Genomic DNA, 24,463 nt, shown 5'->3' on the forward strand with positions numbered 1-24,463 from the left:
TAGGTGAAGGTGGAGGGGTAAATTTTGCCCTGCAGCGAGCGTTTCGCAGTGTCTGAAGACATTTGTGTTTGCCACAACTGCAGGAGTGCTACTGGCATCTAGTGGGATAGATGTAATATCCTAAAATACACAGGACAGGTGCCAAGGAAAAATAATTTTTTGGCCCAAAATGTCAATGAGATTAAGGCTGAGAAATGCTGGTATAACAAAAAAAGAAAACAAATGAGAATTCTACTTCCAAATATAACGGTAAATCATGGCAGGCTAACATTCCTGCTGCAACAACTACAAAAAGAACTGAAACTCGGCAAGAATCATAATGTGATTCATGAAAACAGAGAGCTACGGAAGCAAAGAGAAAAGATAAAGTAAAATTCCAGACAGTTTACAAAGGCTCTTTTTTAGGTAACTTAGGCAGGAGGAAACTATGGGAGATGATTATTTTGATTGTGGAAAGAGAATCATGGGTATATATACCTTTGACCAAAGTTTACAAATTTTACATTTTAAATATTTAGTTTTATTATATGTCATTTATACTTCAATAAAGCTGTTTTAAAAATTTTTTCACAAGAGTTTTCAGAATGGTGACAAGTACTCAAGACACCTGCCCACATTTTACATATCTAAAATAATGTACCCAGAGAATTGAGAAATTATTGCTCATATTCTTCCTAAAATTAGAAAAATGTAACTCTGATAGTCATTTTCTTTTTTCCGTACCCTCTCAGCTCATTTTTGTGCTGAATGAGATCTTATTAACACTTAAATATCTAAGATATCTACAATTTGGGCATTTTCCAAATGTAATAGCATACCACTAAATTTGGCCTTTTAATCAGCCTGATATTTTATAAATATGTACCTTAATGTAACTTACTAAAATTACACAAATATTTAAATATGCACATATAAAATCTTCTTAGAAAATATTTGTTCTTCTAAAATAATCACCAAAATATATTGTTTTTAAGGTCACAATAATGGATGTTGATATTCTTATTCTAGCAGAGTGATAAGTTCCCATGCTGAAAACAATATACAAAAACTTGAATTTTCAAAAAGATAAGTTTTAAAGATGAATATTTGCCACGGGACTCCATGAATATTTATATTTTATACTTTAACTACATTTTAATGATAGTTTTTCAGAAAATTTATTATGTAAAACATTTAAACATTGAATTTGAAATATTCACAACATGAATAAAAGTTTTAAAAATACAATATCTGGTGTTTGAAAAAATAAGTTATATGAATGAGATTATGTATGAGTTACAATGTGTGTGTGAAAAGAACTAGACACAATCTAAATGTCTAAGAAGAGGAAAAGTTAAGGAATAATGGTATAACTATATGGTGTGATATGATGACGTTATTAATATTACATTTTAGAACTTTTATTATTAGTAAAATTATCGTCCCACTATAGGTTCAGGCAATAAAAATTATGGTCCTTATTTTTATAGACACGGCCAACTGAAATTAATTCTTTTTTCTTCTTTCGCTCATTCGCTAGTGTGCATGTTCCCACCACCCTCATTTTTATTAGGTTCTTCCTGTTTTCTACGTAGCACTTTGGAACCTGTATCTACAGTTTAGGCCAAGCACAATAACTATTCACCTTAGGACAATGGGACTGTTCACTGCATAGATGTCCTCTTATATATAAACAAAAATTACCCGATTCTATTTGAAAAGATAAATGCTTGAAACTACTAGGAGTCAAATATAAATACATGCATAGTCGCTTAAGGATTTTGGTAAAGGTTAAACATAATAATACTTTTCCTTCAAAAAATTTTAGCTTTTCAAATATATACATTATATGAGGAAACCATACACTTTACCCTCCAATCCTCGCTGTACTGGAGTACCACTGATGCACCAGCGATTAATCCCACTCAAACGCTGAGCCATTTCTGCAGCCTGATGAGTGTGAAATATGGAATAAAAAAAAAAAACAAATGCAGAAGTCAGGAAAACATTTATCATGAAAACAGCCCACTAAACCTATGCTTCAGGTCAGATGCACTTGCTTTAACAGTTACCATACTCAATGTTGAATGTCATATTCATCTGGCCAGCTTTTGGCACGTGGTTCTTCTTAGGAGCAGAATGCCACATTATCAACTACCCCCTTCCCCCACCCCCAACAAGAGGAAGGGTATTTCAAATATGTGTAAAATGAAAAGGCTGCCTAAATAACTGATACATCTTCACCTCATCCTTCAGATGTGGACCACTGTACTGACAGATGTAATTCATAAATACAGGATAGGTTACAGACTGGCCAAAGAAGACAGAACAAAGACATGTGACAAAGGCTGAATCGAAATTCTATCTTCTAAAGCAGCATTTTCATTACCATCTGGTCTCTCTGATAAAAAACTGACAAAGTCAACTTTGGCCCAAAGCTTTTTATAGCCTATGTGATAAGCTTTCCATTTAGCAGACATGCTTACGAAAGTCCCTAGAGTTCACTTTGAGCTTCATCAGACACGGACTGCCATCTTGTTCATGGGTATTGCATAGATGGCAATGATTCAGAATACCAAAATAATTCCTAAGGGTTATGTAGTTCATAGCACAAAAGAAAAGCAAATGTAGAGCACTTAACAGCAAACTTTTGGCCAATATCGATACTGTGGTTAATTACATTTAAATGATTAAATTGTGTATGGACAGCTTCCCCCAATCCCTTATTCTCTTTCTCGTCCCAGCCCTTAAAAGATTAGCAGAAATTCTCACTTTTACAGCAGGACATTCGACCATCTGAGCTTCATCCAGGCAAATCCTCCACCACTCCACAGCTACTAGAGGGCTGGGAATGGCCATATAGCGCTTCTGGTTCCGTAAGCGACGCCCATCCTCACTATTGCTGTGTGGGATATCTACATAATTTAGTTCTGAACGGAGGACATCATAGGTGATGATAACTATATCTTGTTCTGCCAAAAAATGAGGCTGTAAAAAGCCATCTTTCTTCACTCCCTGATATACCTAGGAAATAATCAGCACAGAGTTATTGCAGAAAGACTGATCAAAGATAAGTGAAATATCACTCACTTATATCCGTCCTGAGCTCCTGCTATTTGTATAGAACCAAACAGGCTGTGAGATACACCCCACTCCTGTCTAGGGAAAGACATCACAGTGTGGAAGCAATAATGTAAGCAATGTGAAAGAACTGAAACCAAAGTCAATGTGATAGCACCATAGTGGGAAGACCAATTCTATGGCTGAGAAGGTACATTTGGAGAGGAGTTAGAATCTGAGGTAGACCCTGGAGAACATGTAGGAGTTCTTACAGGTGGAGAAAAGGAGAAGAAAACATAAAGGTAGGTACATAGGTAGATGAAATTACTAGCATGTGCAAAAGCACAATGCCATGAAAAACTAGTACAGGAAGAGCTATTTTTTACTGAATGCCTTTTGTTTCAGACACTGTGCTCAGCTTTATCACCTATCATCAACAACAATCCTTTTAATAGTTATCATCCCTATTCCACACGTAAGAAATATGAAGTGACTTGCTCAAAACTGGTAAACCCAGGATTCACACCAAGGTCTGTCTAGCCCACAGAGCAGGGCTTCTCAATGGCAAAGATGGGGTTTTACTTATTACTGTATTCTCTCTCCATGCCTATGATAGTGGCTGAAATATAGAAAGCCTGCAATAATATCTGAATCGAAAGAAGAGAACACTGACATTAGTAAACAGTAACAGTGAATGATGATGTACTACGTGCCAGCACTTTATTAAAATCATCTAATCTTCACGGGAAGTCTGTAAGAGGATCCTCTTTTCAGAACCTAGCACGCTTCCTGGCACATAATAGGTGTTCAATAAATAGCTGCTGAATGAGTGTCTTCTTATTTTACAGATAAGGTAAATGAGGCCTCAGAGGAAGATTTGGGAGCTAAGAGTGGCGGATCATACAAGTAGCTACTATTACATAATGTGGCCTTTGGACTGCATTTCTCCGTGAGAATATAAATGCTTACACAAAGACTTTTTCATTTACATGATGAATTTTTTCAAAAGCTTTCATATATTTCCACTACAAGTGCTTTAACTTCTGAATTTCTGATGTCAGGAAAAAATAAACAGTGTACTGTTCTAATATTCTTAATTTCTTCTTCAAGTTCTGATTTAAATCATTACCTCATTAAGTTAATAAAGTGACAAAGATGATAAAAACTATCAGGAGGAAGCAAAAATTTATATTTTCCCATTCCTTTAAAAAGCCCAAACTGCCTTACCAACACACGAAGAGATGATGACCTCACATGCCTGTTGATTTCATCCACCCACTGATGACAGATGGAACTTGGTGAGATGATCAGAGTTGCTCTTGTTGATACTGGCTCCATCGCAACAAGGCAGTGGGGGCAGTAAAAAGGCTTAATCCTCAGATTCTTCTCTTCATAATTCACACATTTTGCATGTTGCCACAGGTGGCACTTCAGGCACTGAACACGAGGCTTACGGTCTACTTGGTCAAGTTCACCACATATGCACTCAAAGCGATAATCGGAGGAATCACAGGGACTCACAATATGAGAATGGGGCACACCAGCACCAGCAGGGTTTAGAGATTCAGCATGGTCCTCTGCTGCACCTCCCTGCTTGATTTCAAAGACACACCTACTTTTGGATGTGGTAACATCAGTAACTCCAGGGTCACTGGTAGCTGGACAGTGATCTTGTGAATTGAGATCGATGTTAGGCTGACTTTTTCCCTTTTTTGTGGATGGATTAGGCTTTTTCCTAATTTTACTACGATTTCTCCTGGCTTTATAGTAATAATAGTAAGGATCATCATCATCATCGGAGGTGTTTGATGGCAGGTATTCAGAATCTGTGTCCTTGCTCCCTGATTTTCTAGATTCTTTTTGAATTTTCCTTGGACTCCATACTGCCTATGAAAAATATTATTTAATTTATTCCAACAGTTATATTTCTGAAATTAAATTCCCACCTTTATGTGCTTTACATAAAAATCCAGTAACCAGTCTTTGCTACTCTTTTCCTGAGGAGAATCACTCCTGATCAGTGGCTTTCAATTTGCCTTTTATAAGAATCTTCCCTGCAGTCTGCAGGTCCTAAAGAAGAGGCAGGCTCTACTACTGTATCAGTAAGATTTGGAGAAAAAAATTAGAAAGATAAAGAGAGCTACTAATATTTTGGTATTAACCTCTTAAAATTTATGGTCTGCCTAAATCAATAAAAGATATAATCTATAATACATAAATATATAATTTATAATACATAAACATACCAAGTATAAAATACAGCATTTAAAGAAAGTAAATTTAATCTATTAGTTACTGAAATTAGCAAATAAATTCCTTCTTTCTTTCTCCTTTCCTCCTGTATCCCCTTCCTGCAATTATTATTGAATGCCAGTGCTATGCCAGGCAACATGTTAGGTGCTGAGGATACAAACGTGAGGAATATTTAGCCATTGCTTTCAGAGGGGCTATTGGAAAAGAGAGTATGGTAAACAGGAACACGATGCTACGGGACGTAAGAGGGGTATATTACAGAGAGGGGCTGTGATGGGAGGGATGGTGCTAGCAGCAGCTTCCCAGAAATGACGTCAGAACCAAGGCTGAACACAGGAGTTGGGACCTGGAATGAATGGCATTAATTAAAGATTTCTTTCTTCCTACCCTTTCCTTCCCTTCCCCACCCTTTCCTTCCCTTCCCCTTCTTTCCTTTCTTCCTTTTTTTTTTTTTTTTTTTTTTTTTTTTGGTGATAGAAGGATTAAAAGCACAAAATTTCATTGTAGTCTTCTGCTGGGAAAACATGTTGGGAGACTTCCTCCTCCAGGAAATAAACTTTTTTATCTGCCATTTCTTTCACAGTAGCCAAAATGATAGCGCCACACTTATACTTGTTGGCATTAGTCTTTTTCTGACTTACGTTTATAAATTTCTAACTACTTTTAAAAAAACAAATTGAAATTAATAGCCCCCAAAAAGTAGTTTTATAACCAAATGTAAAAATTTTATAAGATGATGATATGGGAAAAATAAGAATTTATATAAAAGATTCAAAATGTATACAAAGAGCTATGCAAATGAAAGGTATTGTTAATATTTTTCAAGTATGGAACAAATTTTTTAATTGCCAACAGCAGCATGAGGATAAAGAAGTTATTTTAAGCTTTATAATATGCTTAAACAACTATTTTATAATTCACTCAATAAATATGTATTGAGTACTTGCTATGTACCAAGCACTTTTCTCTGGGCTTAATGATAACCCAAATAAAGTTTCTACTCTGATGGAACTTATATTGAGGAAGTAGAAAACATAAATCACAAACATAATAGATTTTCCTAACTAGTTCATTTTTTTATCTTCAGACTGTAAGGGCTTCAGTGTCAAGGTGGGACCTGCCAACTCACTCTGTAAGTAAAGCATCACATAGAGCTTAATGAATACTCTGTTACCTGCTTTTTTGTTTTATCATATATATCCTCTTCCTTGTAATTCTTCCCCAATGTAAAAGTCCCCGAAAAACCATGGCCTTTGATCTGTTTCACAAGACCTTCAAAAATTAAACATTTCAGCATCCGTTTCAGAAGACTCCTGTTTCGCTGAACGTCATATCTGTACATGGAACTGACGTACTTATAGATGGAAAGGATAGACACTCCTTTTTTTCCATTCATTTCTTTCACAGCTGTCAGGATCATCACACGTGTAGCTAGATGCAAAAGGATATGCGAACTCAGTAAAAATAAGCAGAATTAAAAGAAAATAAAACTCAGCTAATCTTAATGTACACTGAGGACCAAGTTAAGAAAAAAACAAAGATTTATTAAAGACCTGTTGTTTATATATCATCATTTTGAAGAATATGAATAAAAATTTACCTCAACACATTAAGAAAATTATTGTAATGATTTTGAAATAATTTAAGAATTGCTCATAAATTTGTTAATCTCACAAAATATCATGTAAAATTATACCAAAAAAACCTCTCACAATTATCTATGTATATGCTATCATTAATAAGAAAAACATTCATTTGCTAACAATTTGAAGTGGCTATGCTTGAGAATAAACAAAACAAGATTTAAATTGTAAGCTAAAGAAATTTAAATATAACAGATTAAGCAAGAACTACCTGGACCAAGTCAAATAAAAAAGTAAATCTTTATTTTTGTTAAGATAATATGAATTGTAATTGAACCCATCCATGCAAAGTCTAAACAACTATAAAAATAATTATTCAAAACAATTACAAAATATTTCTATATAAGAATTACAAGAACTATAAGAGAACACTATAAAAAGGTATTTCCTTGAAGAAATTTCATACTTACGGGGACACTGAACTTTTTCTTTTGGTTCAATTTCCACATTCTGGGTTTCTGTGTTTTTTACTTTTCCTCCAGAATAATGTGATGGAATGAAATAATTCACCACTTTTCCCTGATATAAACAATATTCAGTGGTCACACAGTGTTTTGCTTTCAGTATTCTGAGTTGCTTATTAAAATTAACCCTCCTTCTATTAAGGAGATACAAAAGAGTTGTAAAAATTAGGAAAGAAAGGGCTGAATATGCTATTCAAACATACAAATCTAATTTTTTATTTCAGGGCTCAAAGTTACCCGATCTTAAATATCTAAATGTTAAGTATGGGTTTTCTACAATTAACTTTTTAAGGTTTGTTTAAAATTAGAATTACCCACTAAATTTGTAATAATCTAAAAATAACTTAGAATTAAAATATCTAATGAACAGAAAATGCCAAAAAGAAGTTACTGATAGTTAAAACTATATACTCTGACTCAGTTTTCTACGAAGGAAATAGATATTTTCTATTACCTACTCAAATCGAAAAGCTAACATTACAAACGTGACCCTATCAAAAGATCATATAATCACTAAGTTTGTGAGCACGGTGGGCTCTACAGGTAATAACAGTTATACCTTTAACTAGTGGCCTTATTTTAACAGATTTAATGTGCTGATTTTAGATTTCAGTACTGAAAAATATGAACTATATTTCTAAGTGATTTTTTAAAACTATAATTTATGTTTTTAAACAGAATTATATATTTTGGAACAGGGACTTCAGAGTTTGTTTTATCTAGCACTCTAAGTTACGTATCCTTTAACAAAGTTCTAATTATTAGATTCTAAGATTTACATATATGAGATTTATACAATTAAAAAAAATAGTTCTCAAAAATATTCAGTGGTAATACAGAGACTCATAATAGTGACAAAACATCTGAGGAAGTAACAGTATTTTCCTAAGGAAGTTCCTCTGCCAACTAGAAGGAAGTTGGTAAGTGACAGCATATCCCTTTCTAGTTGGCCAACATCACTTAAAAAAGCCCTGTCAGGTCACAAACATCCCATTCTCTGTACCCACTTGAAGTTAACTAACAACTAATATAAGTCATTAGCTGCAGCATAAGTTGAAAGTGTTGACTTAAGTGCCAACCAAATGTCTGACATATGATGCTTTTTGAGAACATATGTTCCCTTGCTTTCTCAAGCCCCATAATACTCCTACCTCAGGAAGAGTCAGAGCATCTTGTTTGACATCTTGTCGAGTATGTGTCAGAATCAGAGCCAAAACCTCCACTGTCTTTCCGAGACCCATCTCATCTGCTAAGATTCCACCAAGCAACTGTGGCCCAGCACCTGGGTACTCACGGACGATGCTAAAATGAAAATTCCAAACAAGAAAAATACATCATAGGCTTGCGAACAAAAATTATACTTCTCCTAAAGGGAAATGGAAGAAATGCATAAAGTTTACCTTTTCAAAAACTATATTTTAGGGTGAAACAATTCAAATTCCTAGGTCATGAATATAAGAACTGTGATAGTCCAAAAACTGTCTAAGCTGACAACTAGGTCTGAAGAAACAAGAGTGATATTATTGGTAACTAGCCATCTTTTTTTTCTCTTATAAATAAAAGGAAGTATGTCTGCTTTCTTTCTGGTACCTTTATGAAATTGTAAATAAAACTAGAAGAGCAATAACTATTGATTCACTAATCATGTTTAATGATTCCTAAATCACTTTCATATACTGACAAATTTCATGAAAAATATAAAAACTGGCCCATAGTAAGATTTTTACTTAAAATTATAATCTCTTTAAATATCAATAACTAAGCATCTTAAGTCTATTGTAGAGCATTCATTTACTGAGAAATGACAAGTGCTATTAATTCTATGTCTATCCTCTCTATAAAAATGTCTAATAAGACTTTTACTTACTATTCCTTCTTGAGGTACTGCCAAGGCTAAAGGGATATGCTACCAATCTTATACAGGTTTTCAAAATATTTATTTTTAATATCAAGCAAATAAAGTTTTGCCTTACCAGCCTGTATATGGATTGTAATAGAGTTTCAAACCCTCAGATGTAATAATCTCTCTCCATAAGAAGTGCAGAGCATTTTCTGAAGAAAAATATAACCATAAAAAAAATTTTTGTTTTCCTTCCTGACAGGTAATCACATTAAAATAAAAATAGTTAACAGGATACCCTGCGAAGCCACACACACATGGGAAAAAGGCTAGGCTCCCTTTTATTCTTTTCTTCAAATATTATTCTTTAGCTTCCTTTGCTTTGGGCACAAATATTTTCCATATAAGCAAGTGATAAGACAGAAAAAAACAACGTATAGCAAATTATAGAGGATTAACAGGAAATAAAAAGTAATACATATAAACAACTCCTACCCAATAAAGAAAAGTAGCCTATCTTTTAGATATCCTTCTAAGAGCTGCCTGAAGTCTTTAAATAATTCAACAGGCATATACAAGGGAGGCAAACACATTAACCTAAATCAGACCTAACCTTTTATGTGAGTCTGAGAGTGGGAGGATAAAGCTTAGCTGAGGAAAAATCATGTGAAACTGTAACACTAAAGCACTGACTTTGTTTCAGCCAGGATCTTCCACTAACCTTCCCCTTAATATTTTAAGGTTAAACCAACTGCCAAATAGAAGTATTTCTCTACCCACCAGTGAAACAGCAAGTACCTTTTTGTTATCTTCTTTAGGGATTAATAGATGAAGTAGGAATACAGATGTAAAGGGTTTATAAAATGAAACAATTAAAAGATAAATAGCTTCAATGTCTGGGGATCATAGGGCACAGAACTACTAAATTAAACATAGAATTTAATCAAAATCCAGTCTGTGGACAAAAAACAATGAATTACTGGTATATGCAGAATGGATGAATCTCAAAATCATGTTGAAAGAAGCCAACACTTCCTCAAACCCCTAAGTGTTGCATTTATTACTTTAAAAACAGAAAAAACTAATTTATGGTGACAATGGTTGCCTCCCAGAGGGATTGAAGTAGGAGAATCGAATGGGTCATAAGGGAACTTTTTGGGGTGACGGAAATATTTGATGTCAGCACTGTATGATAGAAATATAAAAAGAAATAGGCATAAATAAATTTTAATAGTTTATTATATTTATCCCAATAGAACCAAAATATCATTTCGATATATAATCAATATAAAAATTATAATGAGATATTTCATACTTTTTTGGTACTATTAGAAATCTGGTGTACATTTTAAACTTGCAACACATAATTTGGACAACCACATTTCAAGTCTCAAGAGGAACATGTGTGGCTACTGGCTACTTTTGGGAAAGTCTAGTTATGTCTCAACTGGGTTGCTGGTTATCCAAATGCATAGATTTGTCAAAACTTATCACTGTGCCCTCAATATCTATGCATGTAAGTTATACCTTAATAAAATTAAGTAGTAACAAAAAATTATTTCATTTTGGAGGAAAAAATATTTCAGTCTGTGGGGAACCCTACAGAGCTAACAATTTCTTCAATGTATAAATTATAAGAAAAAAAATGAGAAGAGATAAAAATTAATGGATTAAAAGGAATTTAAGAGGCAGCAATTAATTCCAATGTACAGATGTTATTTGGATTTGGATTTGAACAAACTTCAAGAAAAAGAGAAACAGAGATAAAGAGAAAGGGGAGGAGCAAAAAAGGGAGGAAGAGATATATTATTAAGGTATAATATTAAGGTATTACTAGATTTTAAACTTTATTATATATGTTTACATCTGTTTAAAAGAACCTTTAACTTTTAATGAAATAAACTGAAATAGTAACAGATGAAATGATACATGTGAGATTATTACCTCAAAATAATTCAGAGTATGGGAAGAGGGGAAATGGGAAGAAATAATATTGGCTATGAATTAATATTTATATGACAAAAGAGAAAGTTTAAAAAAAATAAAGCTTATGAGATAAAAAAATGTAAGCTGAAACTCATAGAGAAATAAGAGCTATTAATCATTAGCTAAAAAAATCCATAAAGAATGTCAACACTTCACTTCCTAGAATTATGTAAAAATCTCATGTTATGCCCAGCCTTTTAAAGATAGTGATAAAAAAAAGTGGCATAAATGATTCTCTCAAACCTACCACTTTTAAGAAAACACCTAGTAGATGACATTTTATTCTATTTACTTTGTAAAGAAAATGAAAACCTAGAAAAATTAGTCACACATAAGTCTCCCACTTCTGTAAATTTGCTTTCTGCCACTAACATTCATCATCAAATTGTGAAGCCTCTTGCAGATGCTTAGCAGGATTCCCATCTGATTGGGTTCCAAAAGCAATTCTTAGTTGGAAAGGCACGTAAAAAAATTGCTTGGTTTTTAAAAATTCCAATCAAGGGGGCCTTCATTTTGGCTGAAAAAAATCAGTTCAAACTTTTATGGATAAGAGAACTCTCAAAAGAATTTCTCTAGACTTCAATTTGGAGGAATTTCTTAGAAAATAATTTTGTTCATAGTAATACCCATTCTATCCTATCTTTTCAATGTGATTTGTTTAATGATCAATTCCCCCTCCCCTACCCCCAATAATAATTCCCTTCTCATATATTCTCTCCAATCGGTTTGCTTTTCTTGAAGCATCTTATACTTGCCACTAGCAGGAGCGCTTCTGAAATGCTCTTGTTGTAGCATCCAATTGACAGCCTCTCTTTGGTATGGTCTCAACACAGGAATCAACGCAGGATGCTGGACATCCACTTGAATGGACTGCGTTTCTTGCTGATGTGTTTGCTTCACAAAGTGATAGAGCTCATCAATGTCCTGTCCCTCTGGCTCACTCTCTGAATCTTCCTCATCCTCTTCCAACACATCTGTGCATCCAACAACAGTGTACTCAATGTAATTCAATCTACCTTTTACAACTATAAGCAATTCTTATTTCAAGAACATACTGTGCACTCTCCCAACTCTGAAGCTTTCCTTAGTGTGTTTTGTGACTAGAGGGCCCTAGCCTTAATTATTCATGGGTCAAAACTCTACCTATCAATCCTTTAAGATAATTCAACTGCTACTTTTTCCATGGCGTTTTCTTTTGTTTCTCCTGGTTGGAATTAATGTTCTCCTCTGTGTACAAATAATACTCTTATACTGTGGATAGAGCAGTGCACTGTAATCTGTCTGGCAATGCAATCATTTAAGTGTATTCATCCCTTCTGCACTGAATTGTAATGCTCTTTGAGAGAAAAGGCTGTCTTTTGTTTTGTAGCTCCTCAGAGCAGGTGGTGCACGCTTTGCCCACTGTAGATATTTAATAAATATTTGAGGAATGAATGTGAATATATTTTGCAGTTTATAAAAGGAAAATTGATTTCACTTTTATATCTTCATATAAAAATATCCATATGCAGACATAATTTCTCCATGTCTAATAAGGCAAGTGTTCTCATTCTATTTCTCATACTAAAATAATAAAATACAATTTAAAAAAATATACAGGCATTTGGTGGTAGCTATAGCCAATTAGGAAAGTGTGTAAACCATTAATACAAATTTGTTAGAATATCAGATTCCTCTGATGGGTACAACTGCTGTGTGGAAGATTTGTGCTGACTATAATATGAAAAAAAAAGAATCAAAATCTTGAACAAATTCACCCTTTAGCGAAAGATTTATTTCCAAATTGTTTCAAAAGGGCCTATTAAATGTTATAGGAATGCCTCATATGCTCTAGAATGAAAAGCGTGTACCACACAATACATAATTCACTTTTCTCAATAAAAAATATGCCACATAAGATTTTCAAAACTTAACAGTCCATATCTAGTTATATGCTTGGTTATTTTAGACTTTTTACAATAGTTGCAAAATCTGGTACTGATAATTAAACTGAAGTTTTCTTTTGAAAAAATCATATTTTATTACTCTTCAAAGGCAAAATAATGACTTTCTTAAATTTTAAAAGTCTAGATGTTCCATTCTGAAACCAGAGATTTTTCCTCCTTTCAGGTCTTTAACATTCAAAATGATTTACTTTTATTAGCATCATGAAGCTTTGCAAAGAATGTCGTGCAGAAAACCTCGACAATCAAGCTAGAAACAGATTTCCCAAATATTCCAGTATGAGAACTTGCACTTGAAATAATGCTGACCCACCGTGAGCAGGACCTGCAGAATCTGAGCCATTTCCCAGTAGTGTTGATGGGCTGCATTCACTCTCTCCCTTGGGAACCAATGCCAGACAACTCTGAAGCTGTGGTCCTAACTAAGGATGCAACTACTTGCCAAGAAATAGTAGCAAAATTAACTGGTCTTTTGGGAAGCAGGCTCTTGAGATTATTAGACTGCAAAGGAGACGTGGAATAAAGGCCAGCCAGGAATCTCTGTCCGTGATAAAACAAATCGCGGGAATGTTGCAAAAATTCCAATCAGCTCAAGATCTCCCAAGACTCCGCCTATTGACTCCACATTTCTTAACTACTTATAAGCTAAGCTAAGCATAGTATTAAGCAAATAAAGAAACAATTATATTAGTTGGGACACTTCTAAAAACTATAATTTTGTCATACAGAGATTTTATGGAGGTTGTTTTAATTTTTACTATGATTTTATTAGTTGTTTTTCTGGAGATGAGGGAAAGCCCACATCTCTTAATAGCAATTTCAAAGTTTACTTTAAAAAAATTACCTGGAATAATAAAATCGTATAACTTTTCCATCACTTTCTTCGTGAGTTGATTGAACTTTTTCATTCTTGAATTTGCATCGCTCAAGAAGTCTAGTTTCGCTAGGCCATCTTCCAAAAGATAAATTCCAACCTACAAAGAATTAATAAACAGAGAAATAGTTTTAATTGTACTATACCACTTTTTATGAGGATCTAAGAAAAACATTTTTTACCATCACCACTTTTAAAGATATTCACAGTATTTGCCCCACAAAACCAAATATATATCTATCAAATCTCCCTCATTATTTTTACTTTAATAACAAATTCATTTTACAAATGCAATGCCTACTATGTGCAAAGCACCATTTAAATTGCTAAACAAAAAACAGAAAACTTCTTCCCTAACTGAAACCAGATCTGGGAAAATGTGACGAGAACACTAATTCTACCTACCAAGTCAATGACTTCCAAACTTGATGAAACTCAGAATAATCAGTGAAGTCAGTTAAAAATGGAGATTCTCTCAGAAGATTCTGACGTACAGGCCAGGATGCTTAAGCACAGTTAGATTTGGGAATCCTTATTACTAGATCGAATGTTAAAATGTATAGGAAAACTGAACTTGATGTTTTATACCTTGACTCTGGTGAAGCAATACAGTATGAAGTTTTATAGTCAAAATACTTGAATTTGAATAATGGCGCTGGTATTTAGAACCTAAATAAACAGGCAAGATCATTGATTTGTTTTAATCTAAATGTTCTCATCTGCAAATTAGAGAGAAATCTGTATGAGATAGCCTAGATGATACAAATTAAAAACTTCCTAATGGCAAGTACTCAGTAAATGCAGTTTCTTTCATTTCTCCCTATTACGAGAATCTGATTTGAGACTCTCATATTCTTCACTAAAGATCAAGAATCTAACTCAGCATTATACAGGAATGAGTGGTAAAGATTATATACTTCATTAACATTTTACTCTGGCTTGTATTTACTTAGATATGGCTTATTATAGAAGCAATAAATGTTTAAATAGTTATAAAAATCAAGATCAGGGAACACAGATGACTTGATTTGTGGGGAAGATAAAAAGAATACAGATACACAAGCCATACATACTTGTTATCACTGAGCCACAATTTTGGCACTCAGCAACAAAAAGAGGAATGCTTGGTGGCATAGTTTCACTGTCCGGGCAGAGTTATAATTTAATGCTTCTAATTTTTTCCTTTCCTAAGATAATAAATTCTGAAACCATCAATAAGGCTGAAATTTAATTTTTTTTTAATGTAGAAAATGCATAAGACACAGTTTTCAACTGAACAAAGGTAAATTTAACATTTTACAATTTTTCCTTTCAAGTTGTAGCATAAAGGCATATTGCTCCACTTCATAGTTTACAAAGTACATTTACTTGCACCTGATTTTTCAACATGATTGTATGAGGTACAGAAAGAAGCTGAAATTAGAGCATTTAAATAATTCATAGTTATTGGGCTAGTGAATAGCAGATCCTGAAATAAATTATAAATTTATTCATTCAGTTACTGGAAAGCTCTTCAGCATCAAGGATTTTATTAGGCTATGAAGATGAAGGACTTCATAGTCTAGTGAGAGAGAAAGATCTAAAATGTAAGGACACCACAAGTAACCAAGATAAAATCAAGTATATGCATCAGGTATGACGGAGGAAGGGCACATGACACCAACCATGGAGTTTAAGAAAAGATTGCTCTATATGAAGTACACCTGAGTTAAATATTAAAGCGTGACTTGGAAATAATCAGGGAAGAAGAAAGCAGCAACCCAGGTAACTGTCAGACAAAAGCAAAGATACAGAAAGATGGCAGGGAATGTATGGGAAACAAACCAATTGGGAATTTCTGGGACAAAATAAAAAGATGAGGCTGGAGAAGTACACAAGGGCCTATCACAGGAAGGACTTCTACACCAGATTATACTTAATGCCGCAAACAGGAAATAATAGAATTCCATGGTATTCATATTACACTATTCCAGAGACAAAGTAGATCAAGTTGAAAAGGCAAGCAGGGAAATGACTAAAGGACTGCTATAAGAAAGAGATAATGAGGACCAAAAGAAGTCACTGAGAGTAGAGCTGGAAAGGAAGTATCAGGAAGCTCTAAGTGAAAAAGTTCAGTCTAGAAATAATTAGCTATAAAACATGTATATACACACATATTTTATATATGTTTTATAATATATATAATATAAAGTGTAATTTGAAACTTAATGAGAGGCTTATTGCTGGCTTTTCAAATCTTCCAAGTTAACTTCAAAATGGACTGACCAATGCAGAAGAACTTTAAAAGACACTACAGATATTGAGTACCTTGATGATGTGATTTCCTTCTGGTTTTTGGTAAAGTTTTATTCTTCTCTTCTTTTGCAGCCATCCCAAATCTTCTAACATTTCACTACTGAAGGAAGATTCCACTCGAATACCCTTGTCACAAATACTGATTGGCTCATTGAGTCCTTTCTCTTGTTTCTCTACATCTATGCATTCTGTATGAACACAGATCAGGAACTGACTGCTTGACTCCACACTCATCAGTGTAAAACTCCTTTCAGAAAAATTTTCACTTAAACTCTGTTGGGGAAGAAGCTGAAGAGTTAATTCTCCTAGAAATGCTTTCCAAGAATTATCGAAGTGATAGGGAGAAATCACAATGCTCAGCTTTACAGACAAGGGGGAAGTACTGTCACCAGTGTCTTTTTTATTGATGGCTTTCGAGACGCTCACTGCCTCTGAACATTTCTTTTTATCTCTGTGAGCTACTTCTTCATTTAGACTATCATCTAGGATGATGCAATCAGCAGAAGAGGAATCTGAACCTGGGCAGGGATGCTCATCATCAAGTATGGTGAGAGGTTCATTCCTCCTGTCCTCATGCATATTCCAACGAAGCTGCTGTTGCTTTTCTTCATCTACTTTCACTGGAAGAGCACGTTTCCGTCGGCTGCTCATCTTCACGTTTTCTTGGCTGGTAAATGTGAACTCTAGAAGACAAAAGCAACTGTAGGCATTCCAAGAGAGGATTTTAGTATTAAAGTGCTTCCAGATGAGAAATTCAACATCGACTAATGGTCTATACACATAACATGAAATCGTCAGAAAAATACATAAAGCAGTGGATAATTTTTTAAATAGGTCAAACACGGCTAAGAAACACATTGACCATAATCTCACGTGTCATATAAACTGTAATGGTCTTACTAGTTATTAATGGATAAATTTAATAATAATGTCATATAAAATAAAAAATTCTAAAGATACATTTAATGAGCAGCATGACAGTAAAGTAAATCTCTCAGATATCCTAGAAATGCATACTTTTTGCAACATGTAAAATCATATCATTACTACAGAATTTCAATTGGTTTGTAATCTCTAATTTTATAAAACCTCACTTGAACCACGGATAGCTGAAAAATCACTAAAAACATATCTTCTCTTTCAAAAGAAGAAGATGAAAATATAGAAATACATTTCTTTTTCTGGATTAGCAGATAAAAAAGGATAAGAGGGATAGCTGGGAAAGGGGTAAGGTGGTGACGGTGATGGCAACCAGGAAAATGGAGCAGAGACAATAAAAAAAGAAAAAAAAATTGGAATAAAAGGAAAAAAAAGCTTTGTTGTATCGAAGAGGAAACTGGTCTGAAAGCAGCCAGTATGAGGTAGGCTCCTGACTTTCCCCCAAATAATAGCCAATTCCTACATGAAATACAGAATAACTCACGGAGATTAAATCATAAAGTCATAATGATGGCTGGTCCGTATTTCAATCTATTCCAACCATTTAGCTTAAAAAAAAAAAAAGGATTTATAAACAATTAAAAATGGGCTTTGAGAAATATTCTCAATAATTCCACTCAAAAGAAATCCAATCAGATACTGCCAAGTTCCCACTATGCACTCAACACTGTGCTGTATTTTAGGAGAGGATACAGAAGAATTATAAATCAAATCATGGTCTCTAATTCAGTACAGACAATAAATCATGTTTTGGTTTCTTCAAACAGCACAAAGAGCAGCCTACACCCATCTACCCCTATTAGCTCCCCATCTCTAACTATTCTGCTCCAAATCTAGAAAAGAGTGAGACATGTTTTTTAAAAGAACAATTCTGAAATACGCAGCCCTGTTCAAAACAACGACAGCAAAATAGAGGAAATCTCAGCTGACAAGAAATTTTGAGGAATTCCTACAGAATACAGAGGGAGCTAAGTAATGGCGTGTATGTATTAGCACAAATGATAGGAACATCACCAAGAGGGCCTGCATGCTAATGGTGGCAGAGCTGGAAGTAGAATCCAAAGTGGGTCCAGGGCTACAAACACTGACAACAATGAAGCAACGAAGTGGAGGCTTGGAGGCCCTGGCCTGCCCTCTCTCTCACAGAGGCAAGATGGCTGTGGTGAGGATATCTATTTTTTGAGAGAGCAGTGGCTAAACTGGAAAGACATCCTTTGTTACTCAATACAGAAGAAAAAGCATATGATAATGGACTCTACATATAAAGGTTTCCTCCATGATCACTGAACACAAAATAAAATGACTCCCCTTAAGCAAACTGTACTAGCAGAAATAACGAAAGGTGAAGCAGAAAGCCTGAAATGCAAAGATGAGCTTACAATCAACAAACATTACAGGATCTCCAACAGGAAAATAAAAAGACAAACTTTCACCCAAGGAAACAATCTAAATAGGCCTTTATAATACAAACAACATCATCGCACCCTTAGGGCGATAACATAGTGTTTTCTGAGAAGGATTTGTAGGTGGAATATATAAAGAACTCTTGCAAATCAATAGTATGACAAAAATCTTATTAAAAAAATTTTGACACTTTTCCAAAGATGATCTACAAGTGGCACGTAAGCACATGAAAATATCTTCACTATCATGGGTCATTAAGGCAATGCAAATTCAACCCACAAACTACTATGAGAAATTACATATCCACAAGAATGTTTAAAACTGAAAAGGTATAAGGGAACCAAAACTGAACTCTCAAACATTTCAATTGGAAAAGTTTGTCAATTTCTTATGAAATTAAATACACACTTCCTGCACAGCCTAGATATCCCACTTCTTGGTATTTACTAAAAACAAATAAAAAATATAGATTCACAAAAAAATATTTGAACTTGAAATGTTAATAGCAGTCTTATTAATGAAAGCCAAAAGCTGGAAACAATCTAAATGTCTATCACCTGGTAAATGAATAAACAAATGGATACTACTCCGTGAATCAACTACTGATCCAACATACAACATGGATAAATTTTTAAAGCATTATGCTAAGTGAAGGAAGCCATATGTGAAAGACAATATACTGTTTGATTCTATTTACATGAAATTCTAGAAAGGCAAAAACCTATTGACAGAAAGTAGATTATTGGTTACCTGGGGCCAGGAAGTGAGAAGAGGTGATTGACAGCAAAGAAGAAGGAAGGAAAACTGTGGAGTGACAGAAACGGTCTATTGCTGATTACATTATTGTACATCTATCAAACTCAACAAAAGTATACACTTAAGATTTTATTATATGTAAATTATTCCTTAATAAAGCTGATTTAAAAAATAAAAACAAAAAGTAGATGTAGGAGGGATTTAAAAATCACAAGAGAATATTAAGAACAGCTTTATTCTAATAAACTTGAAAAATCTAGATACAATGAGTAGTTTACTTATAAAAAATAAATGAATAAAACTGGCCCAAGAAATAGAAAATCTGAGTAGAACAATAGCCATGAAAAAAAAAAAAAAAACGGAGGTAATGTTACTTACCCACCTAAGATCTACCTCCTTCCTTGCTCGTGATGACAGAACCTTTCCTTTATTTAGGAACATGTGGACTTGTGACTTAAAGAGGGCAGTTTCCCTGGCAGCCCCAAGGAAGTCATTTCTGTCTGTGAAGCCTCATAAGGTTGCTGCTAGCTGCATGTGGCTATTTAAATAAGATTAAATAATATTATAAATTCAGCTCCTCAGTCTCACGGTCACACTTTAAGTGATCAACAGCCATATGCGACTATTGACTACTGTAAAGTCTATCAAATAATGCTGGTTTTTGTCAATCGTGACAATTCCAATCTCTAGCTAGTGCCTGGTACATGAATGTGCAGGTCGTACGCTATAATCAATCTCTGACTACAGTTAACTACTTTTCAAGCATCTTATCTCCTTTCTCATCTTGTAAGAGTAATTTGGGAAGCCCGTAATAAGCTAAGGTTTATCTTTCCAGTTCTCCTCAGAGCACATGCTAGGATACTGGAATTTGGTTATTCTGTTAGAACTTTGAGAAGTAAGGCTACATTGGCTTATGAGTTAACTATAGCCACCGATATGCTGTGTAACACGCCACTCCAAAGTTCAGTGTCTTGACACAGCAATAATTTATTCTCACAGTTCTGCAGGTTAGCTGAGGGCTGACTGATCTGGGTTGGTTCCTGGAGGAGCACTTTGGCTCTGCCTAATGTAGTTGCCATCCCCGTCCTGGGACCAGCAGAGCAACCCTCTATGTCCTTATATTCCATGGCTAAGGTGTAAGAGTGCAAACCTAATCACACATGTACTTTTCAAAGAGCTTGGTCATGGCAAAACAACTAAGTTTCCATGGGCCAAAATAAGTCTCATGGATAAACCCAAAGTTAAGAGGTGGGAAAATATACTACACTTCTTTCTGGGCGGAACTGCTCATGGCAAAGAGTGTGAATGTGAGGTGGGGGATGGGGAGGGAATTAGGCCAGTTGTACAATCACACCAACCATAATATTAATAACATGATAATTATGGAATTACTAACTCTAAAAAAAAACAAAAAGCAACTGGCTTATAGAAGAGAAGATTCTAACTCTAGCTTGGTATTTGCTAACTGTGTGGCATGAGAGTAGTTATCTAACCTCTTTGTATCAGTTTTCTCACTTCTAAAATGGAGATGATACAAATTAAGTATAATACCACAGTAACAGAAAACTTAGTACACTAATCAGTGTCAATTGCAATTATCATCATCCTGAGAATACTATAAACTATACTTGACAATAACCAAACTTTATGTGGCAGGATGGCAGACCACATAGATCAGTGTGTCTCAAACTTGACTGCACATTAGAATCTCCCACGGGAACTTTTAAATATCCTGATGCCCAGGCACTTCCCTAGCCTGTTAAACCAGAACTAAGCACACATTCATGATTTAAAAAAAAATCTCATTTTGGTTTACTCTTTCCTTAAGGGATCTTTATCCAAGGATAATTTCTTGAAGCAGAAAAGGATATTATTAGATCAAAGCATCTTATAACGATAATGTTAACTGGTAGCTACTGGTCTATCAAGTACTGGTATATCTCTAATGGTATTCCAAATCTTTCTCCTGATTTTCTTCATACCACATGAATCCCACCTTTGATGGTCTACTTCTTCCCCCTTGAATATCAGTGTCTGTATAAAATGTGATCACATGCAGTTTTCTATATAGACCACACATTTATTGTCCTACATTTAAACGTAAATTTAACTTGGAATGCTCTTTCCCAGTTTTCTGTCACTGTCCCGATCTTCTCCCCAAAACCCTCCATGATGAGGGAGTTAAGAGCCTCTCCTCCTTGACTCCAGCTATTACAGTGTTATCTGTTTGACATGAAATACCTGAAAGCTGGGCAGGAATAGTACCCTATTCAGCACTGTACCTCCAATGCCAAGTCAGTGCCAGGATGGAAATGATATGCAGAATAAGGTGAAACAAAGTGAGTATCCTCACTCTTTTTTATAAGACCTAATAGTACTTTATTCACATTTCTTTTTGGACGAGTCTCTTAACCACATTCTAGAAGACTATAGGTAATGAGAAACTATTTTGTATTATTTCTGACCCACAATGAGACAGACAAAATTGACAGGCTTGTATTTTTAACAGAAAACAAAAACAGACTGCTAGAAAAATAAACACAAAATGTTAATAAGACAATACAACAAATGATTATCAACTAAAATTCAGATTTTTTCCCCCACCAAATTATAATTGCCTTATTAAAAAACACAAATTCTGAATTAAACCCAGGTAGACCTGGGTTTAGGTTATTAAGGGCAACAGGAATATACATTTGCCTTATATATAAGTCTAATGTGAGTCCTATATAAACAAAGCCCAAACGTTACTGATGACTGAAAAGCTCTTAATGATCAATCATTAGCACAATCTTTTTGTTGTGATAACTCCAGCAGGATGAGTGTATTTTCATCTGTTGAATCCTAAAATAGATGTTAGTCACATAAACTTGAATAAGGCCCTCATGAGAAGCTTTTTCACCAGCAGATGTTTCTTCCAAATTTTTCTAGCCTGAACTTTTTATAAAAGATTTTAATAACCACATTAGTACACTTCATTTAGCCTGAGCAAAAAGAGAATATTTATTTATCTATATACTGTATACTATAGATAGGTATAAAAGTATCTTTCATAAGTAAACTATTTTGTTCTCAACTGCCAACTTGGTGGCTAACTGGTCTTGCAAAGCTCTGGGAAGCAATGGAAGGACAAAGGAAGTGCCTAATGTCAAGTCACTTAGAAAAAAGGCACAAGCTTAATAGTCTTCATTTAATGATACTGCATATCTAACTGACCATCCATCATTGGATAAGACATCTTCGTTCATAAACCTAGCAACTACCATGGAGTCAAAATGTACAGCATGCATGGGTGGTTTTAAATGCGAATGTAATTAATCTGACTCCAAAGGTAACTGAGAACTTTCGAACTAACTTAGAAGCCTCACCCTCCCCTTTTACTGCATTACGACTTTGCGCACCAAGAAGCTAGGAAGCTGCCCAGTTTCAGCCTTCAGTGGCATAACTGAGGCGAATGGAGGTACCCACTTAGTTTTCTTCCGAAAGTCCCAAAAGCGGTTCGAGGAGTCAGAGCACGGCTGTCAGCGCCCGATCGCTCCCAGCAGGCCAGGCAAACAAGCTACCGCGAGGCCGAGGAGCGCAACAATAGCCCCCTAGACGCTCGAACAAAACATCACAGGCCCCAAGCCCCCAGCCCCCAGAGACCACAGCCTCCTTTCCCACGACCCCACCACCTTCCGAGCGAGACGTGGCGGTCCAGAGGCCCGCACGTCTGGGATGGGGAAGGGTCGAGGAGTCTCGCGCTGCGTCTCTCTCTCAGCCCTTTAGCTTCCAGGGCTCCAAAACAACCGAGTCCTCCCTCCTCGGGATCTCCATCTCCATCTAGAGACGTCTTCCATACCCGACCTCTGACCCCTGACCCTTTATCACCCGAGCCCCTACCTAAGCTGGTTCTCCAAGCCTCTTGATTCTCTCTGCACCAAGGCCCTCTAATGCCCGCGCAGATCCCGGGCACGCAGTCGCCACCTACCGAACACCCGCCTGAGGTGGGCTCGCGCGCTTTAAGGGGTTTGTGTTGGGGTTCCCGGGGGGGCCCAGAAACCTCACCTCTTAGCTGCCGGGCGCGCGCTGGAGCGTAGGGTCAAGGTGAACGCGCACGTCGGGTCGCTCCGCCCCCCTTTTCCGGCAGTGGCCTCAAGGGCCTCTTCTGCGCAAGCCCACACGGTTAAAGACTATGAAGGGATACAGTTGGAGTCTCGCGATAGCTCTGTCAACAACACTAGCAAATACAGGATTGGCTGGAACCTCTAAGGAGGAGGCGGGTCTACTAATATAAACATGGGCGGTGCTCCCGGTTGAAGGGGCGGGGCTCTCCTAGGAGCGAGGTTTGGCTGTCACTTGTGGCTTTAATAACAAGGCAGAAGAGAACTATGCAAACGCATCGTTTTTTTTTTGCTTCTAGAAAGCAGCCACTAATTAGGTACGGATGAAGTTTTATCTTCCTGAAAAAATATTTAAAAAAAACTGTCCAGGGAAATGTGAGTAAATATTGTAAATTGAGGGAAAAACTCATGTATTGTGCTGAAGGTGGCCTTCGAATATCTTTGTCTTTTTTCCTTCTCTTCACTGAGAGGTAGACTCCTTCTCGTGGAGGTAGGCTGACGCTTAGTTAACTTTAACATAACTCTGAGAGGCTTCCGGGCCAAGAGCCTGTAAAATAATCCCAGGAAACGGCGGGCACCCAATGATTAATCAGTATCTCCTAAGGACTCAGCGTTATGCTGTGGAGGAGACGTCTCAGTATGTGTGATCGCAGAAGCACAAAAGTAAATTCTTGCCTAAGAGAACATCCGTTGTAGTTTCAGAGACAGTCCAGAGTGGGCCATACTCTACTTTGTACAGAACTTCATCATAGACCTCTAAGATAGCCTAAAAAAGACATTACATAAACTCAACCCTGTAAAATTAGATGGAAAACAACTACCTAATCCAAGTCTTCACACGATGCAAATTGAAAAAGTACTAATGCTGGAGCAGTGGCAAGCAGAGTCCAGCTTTGGAGAACTGATCATTTTACTAAGTACAAG

The 24,463-nt window shown here is 35.6% G+C and overlaps 1 protein-coding gene across 18 annotated transcripts in view; it reads right to left on the reverse strand.

The window, feature by feature from the left end:
* The window catches only part of SHPRH (SNF2 histone linker PHD RING helicase), a 73,657-nt gene extending 50,086 nt beyond the window's left edge, over window positions 1-23,571 (reverse strand). For 3 of the 18 annotated variants that reach the window (XR_001598895.2, XM_036222371.1, XM_016160270.2), the window contains exons 1-10: window positions 16,350-22,896; window positions 14,013-14,142; window positions 11,981-12,199; window positions 9,373-9,451; window positions 8,551-8,701; window positions 7,346-7,454; window positions 6,467-6,723; window positions 4,267-4,926; window positions 2,752-3,003; window positions 1,851-1,929 (exon numbers count right to left, since the gene is read on the reverse strand). Coding sequence is in view for 17 of the 18 variants with exons in the window: in XM_036222371.1 (XP_036078264.1) it covers window positions 1,851-1,929; window positions 2,752-3,003; window positions 4,267-4,926; window positions 6,467-6,723; window positions 7,346-7,454; window positions 8,551-8,701; window positions 9,373-9,451; window positions 11,981-12,199; window positions 14,013-14,142; window positions 16,350-17,195 (2,782 nt within the window). In the remaining variant the exon portion in view is untranslated. The other 15 variants (XM_016160258.2, XM_016160257.2, XM_036222376.1 and 12 more) reach the window with 15 other exon arrangements.
* Window positions 23,572-24,463: the final 892 nt, after the last annotated feature.

The sequence above is a fragment of the Rousettus aegyptiacus genome, unplaced genomic scaffold (genome assembly GCF_014176215.1).
Source record: "Rousettus aegyptiacus isolate mRouAeg1 unplaced genomic scaffold, mRouAeg1.p scaffold_m13_p_1, whole genome shotgun sequence".
NCBI classification, from domain to species: Eukaryota; Metazoa; Chordata; class Mammalia; order Chiroptera; family Pteropodidae; genus Rousettus; species Rousettus aegyptiacus.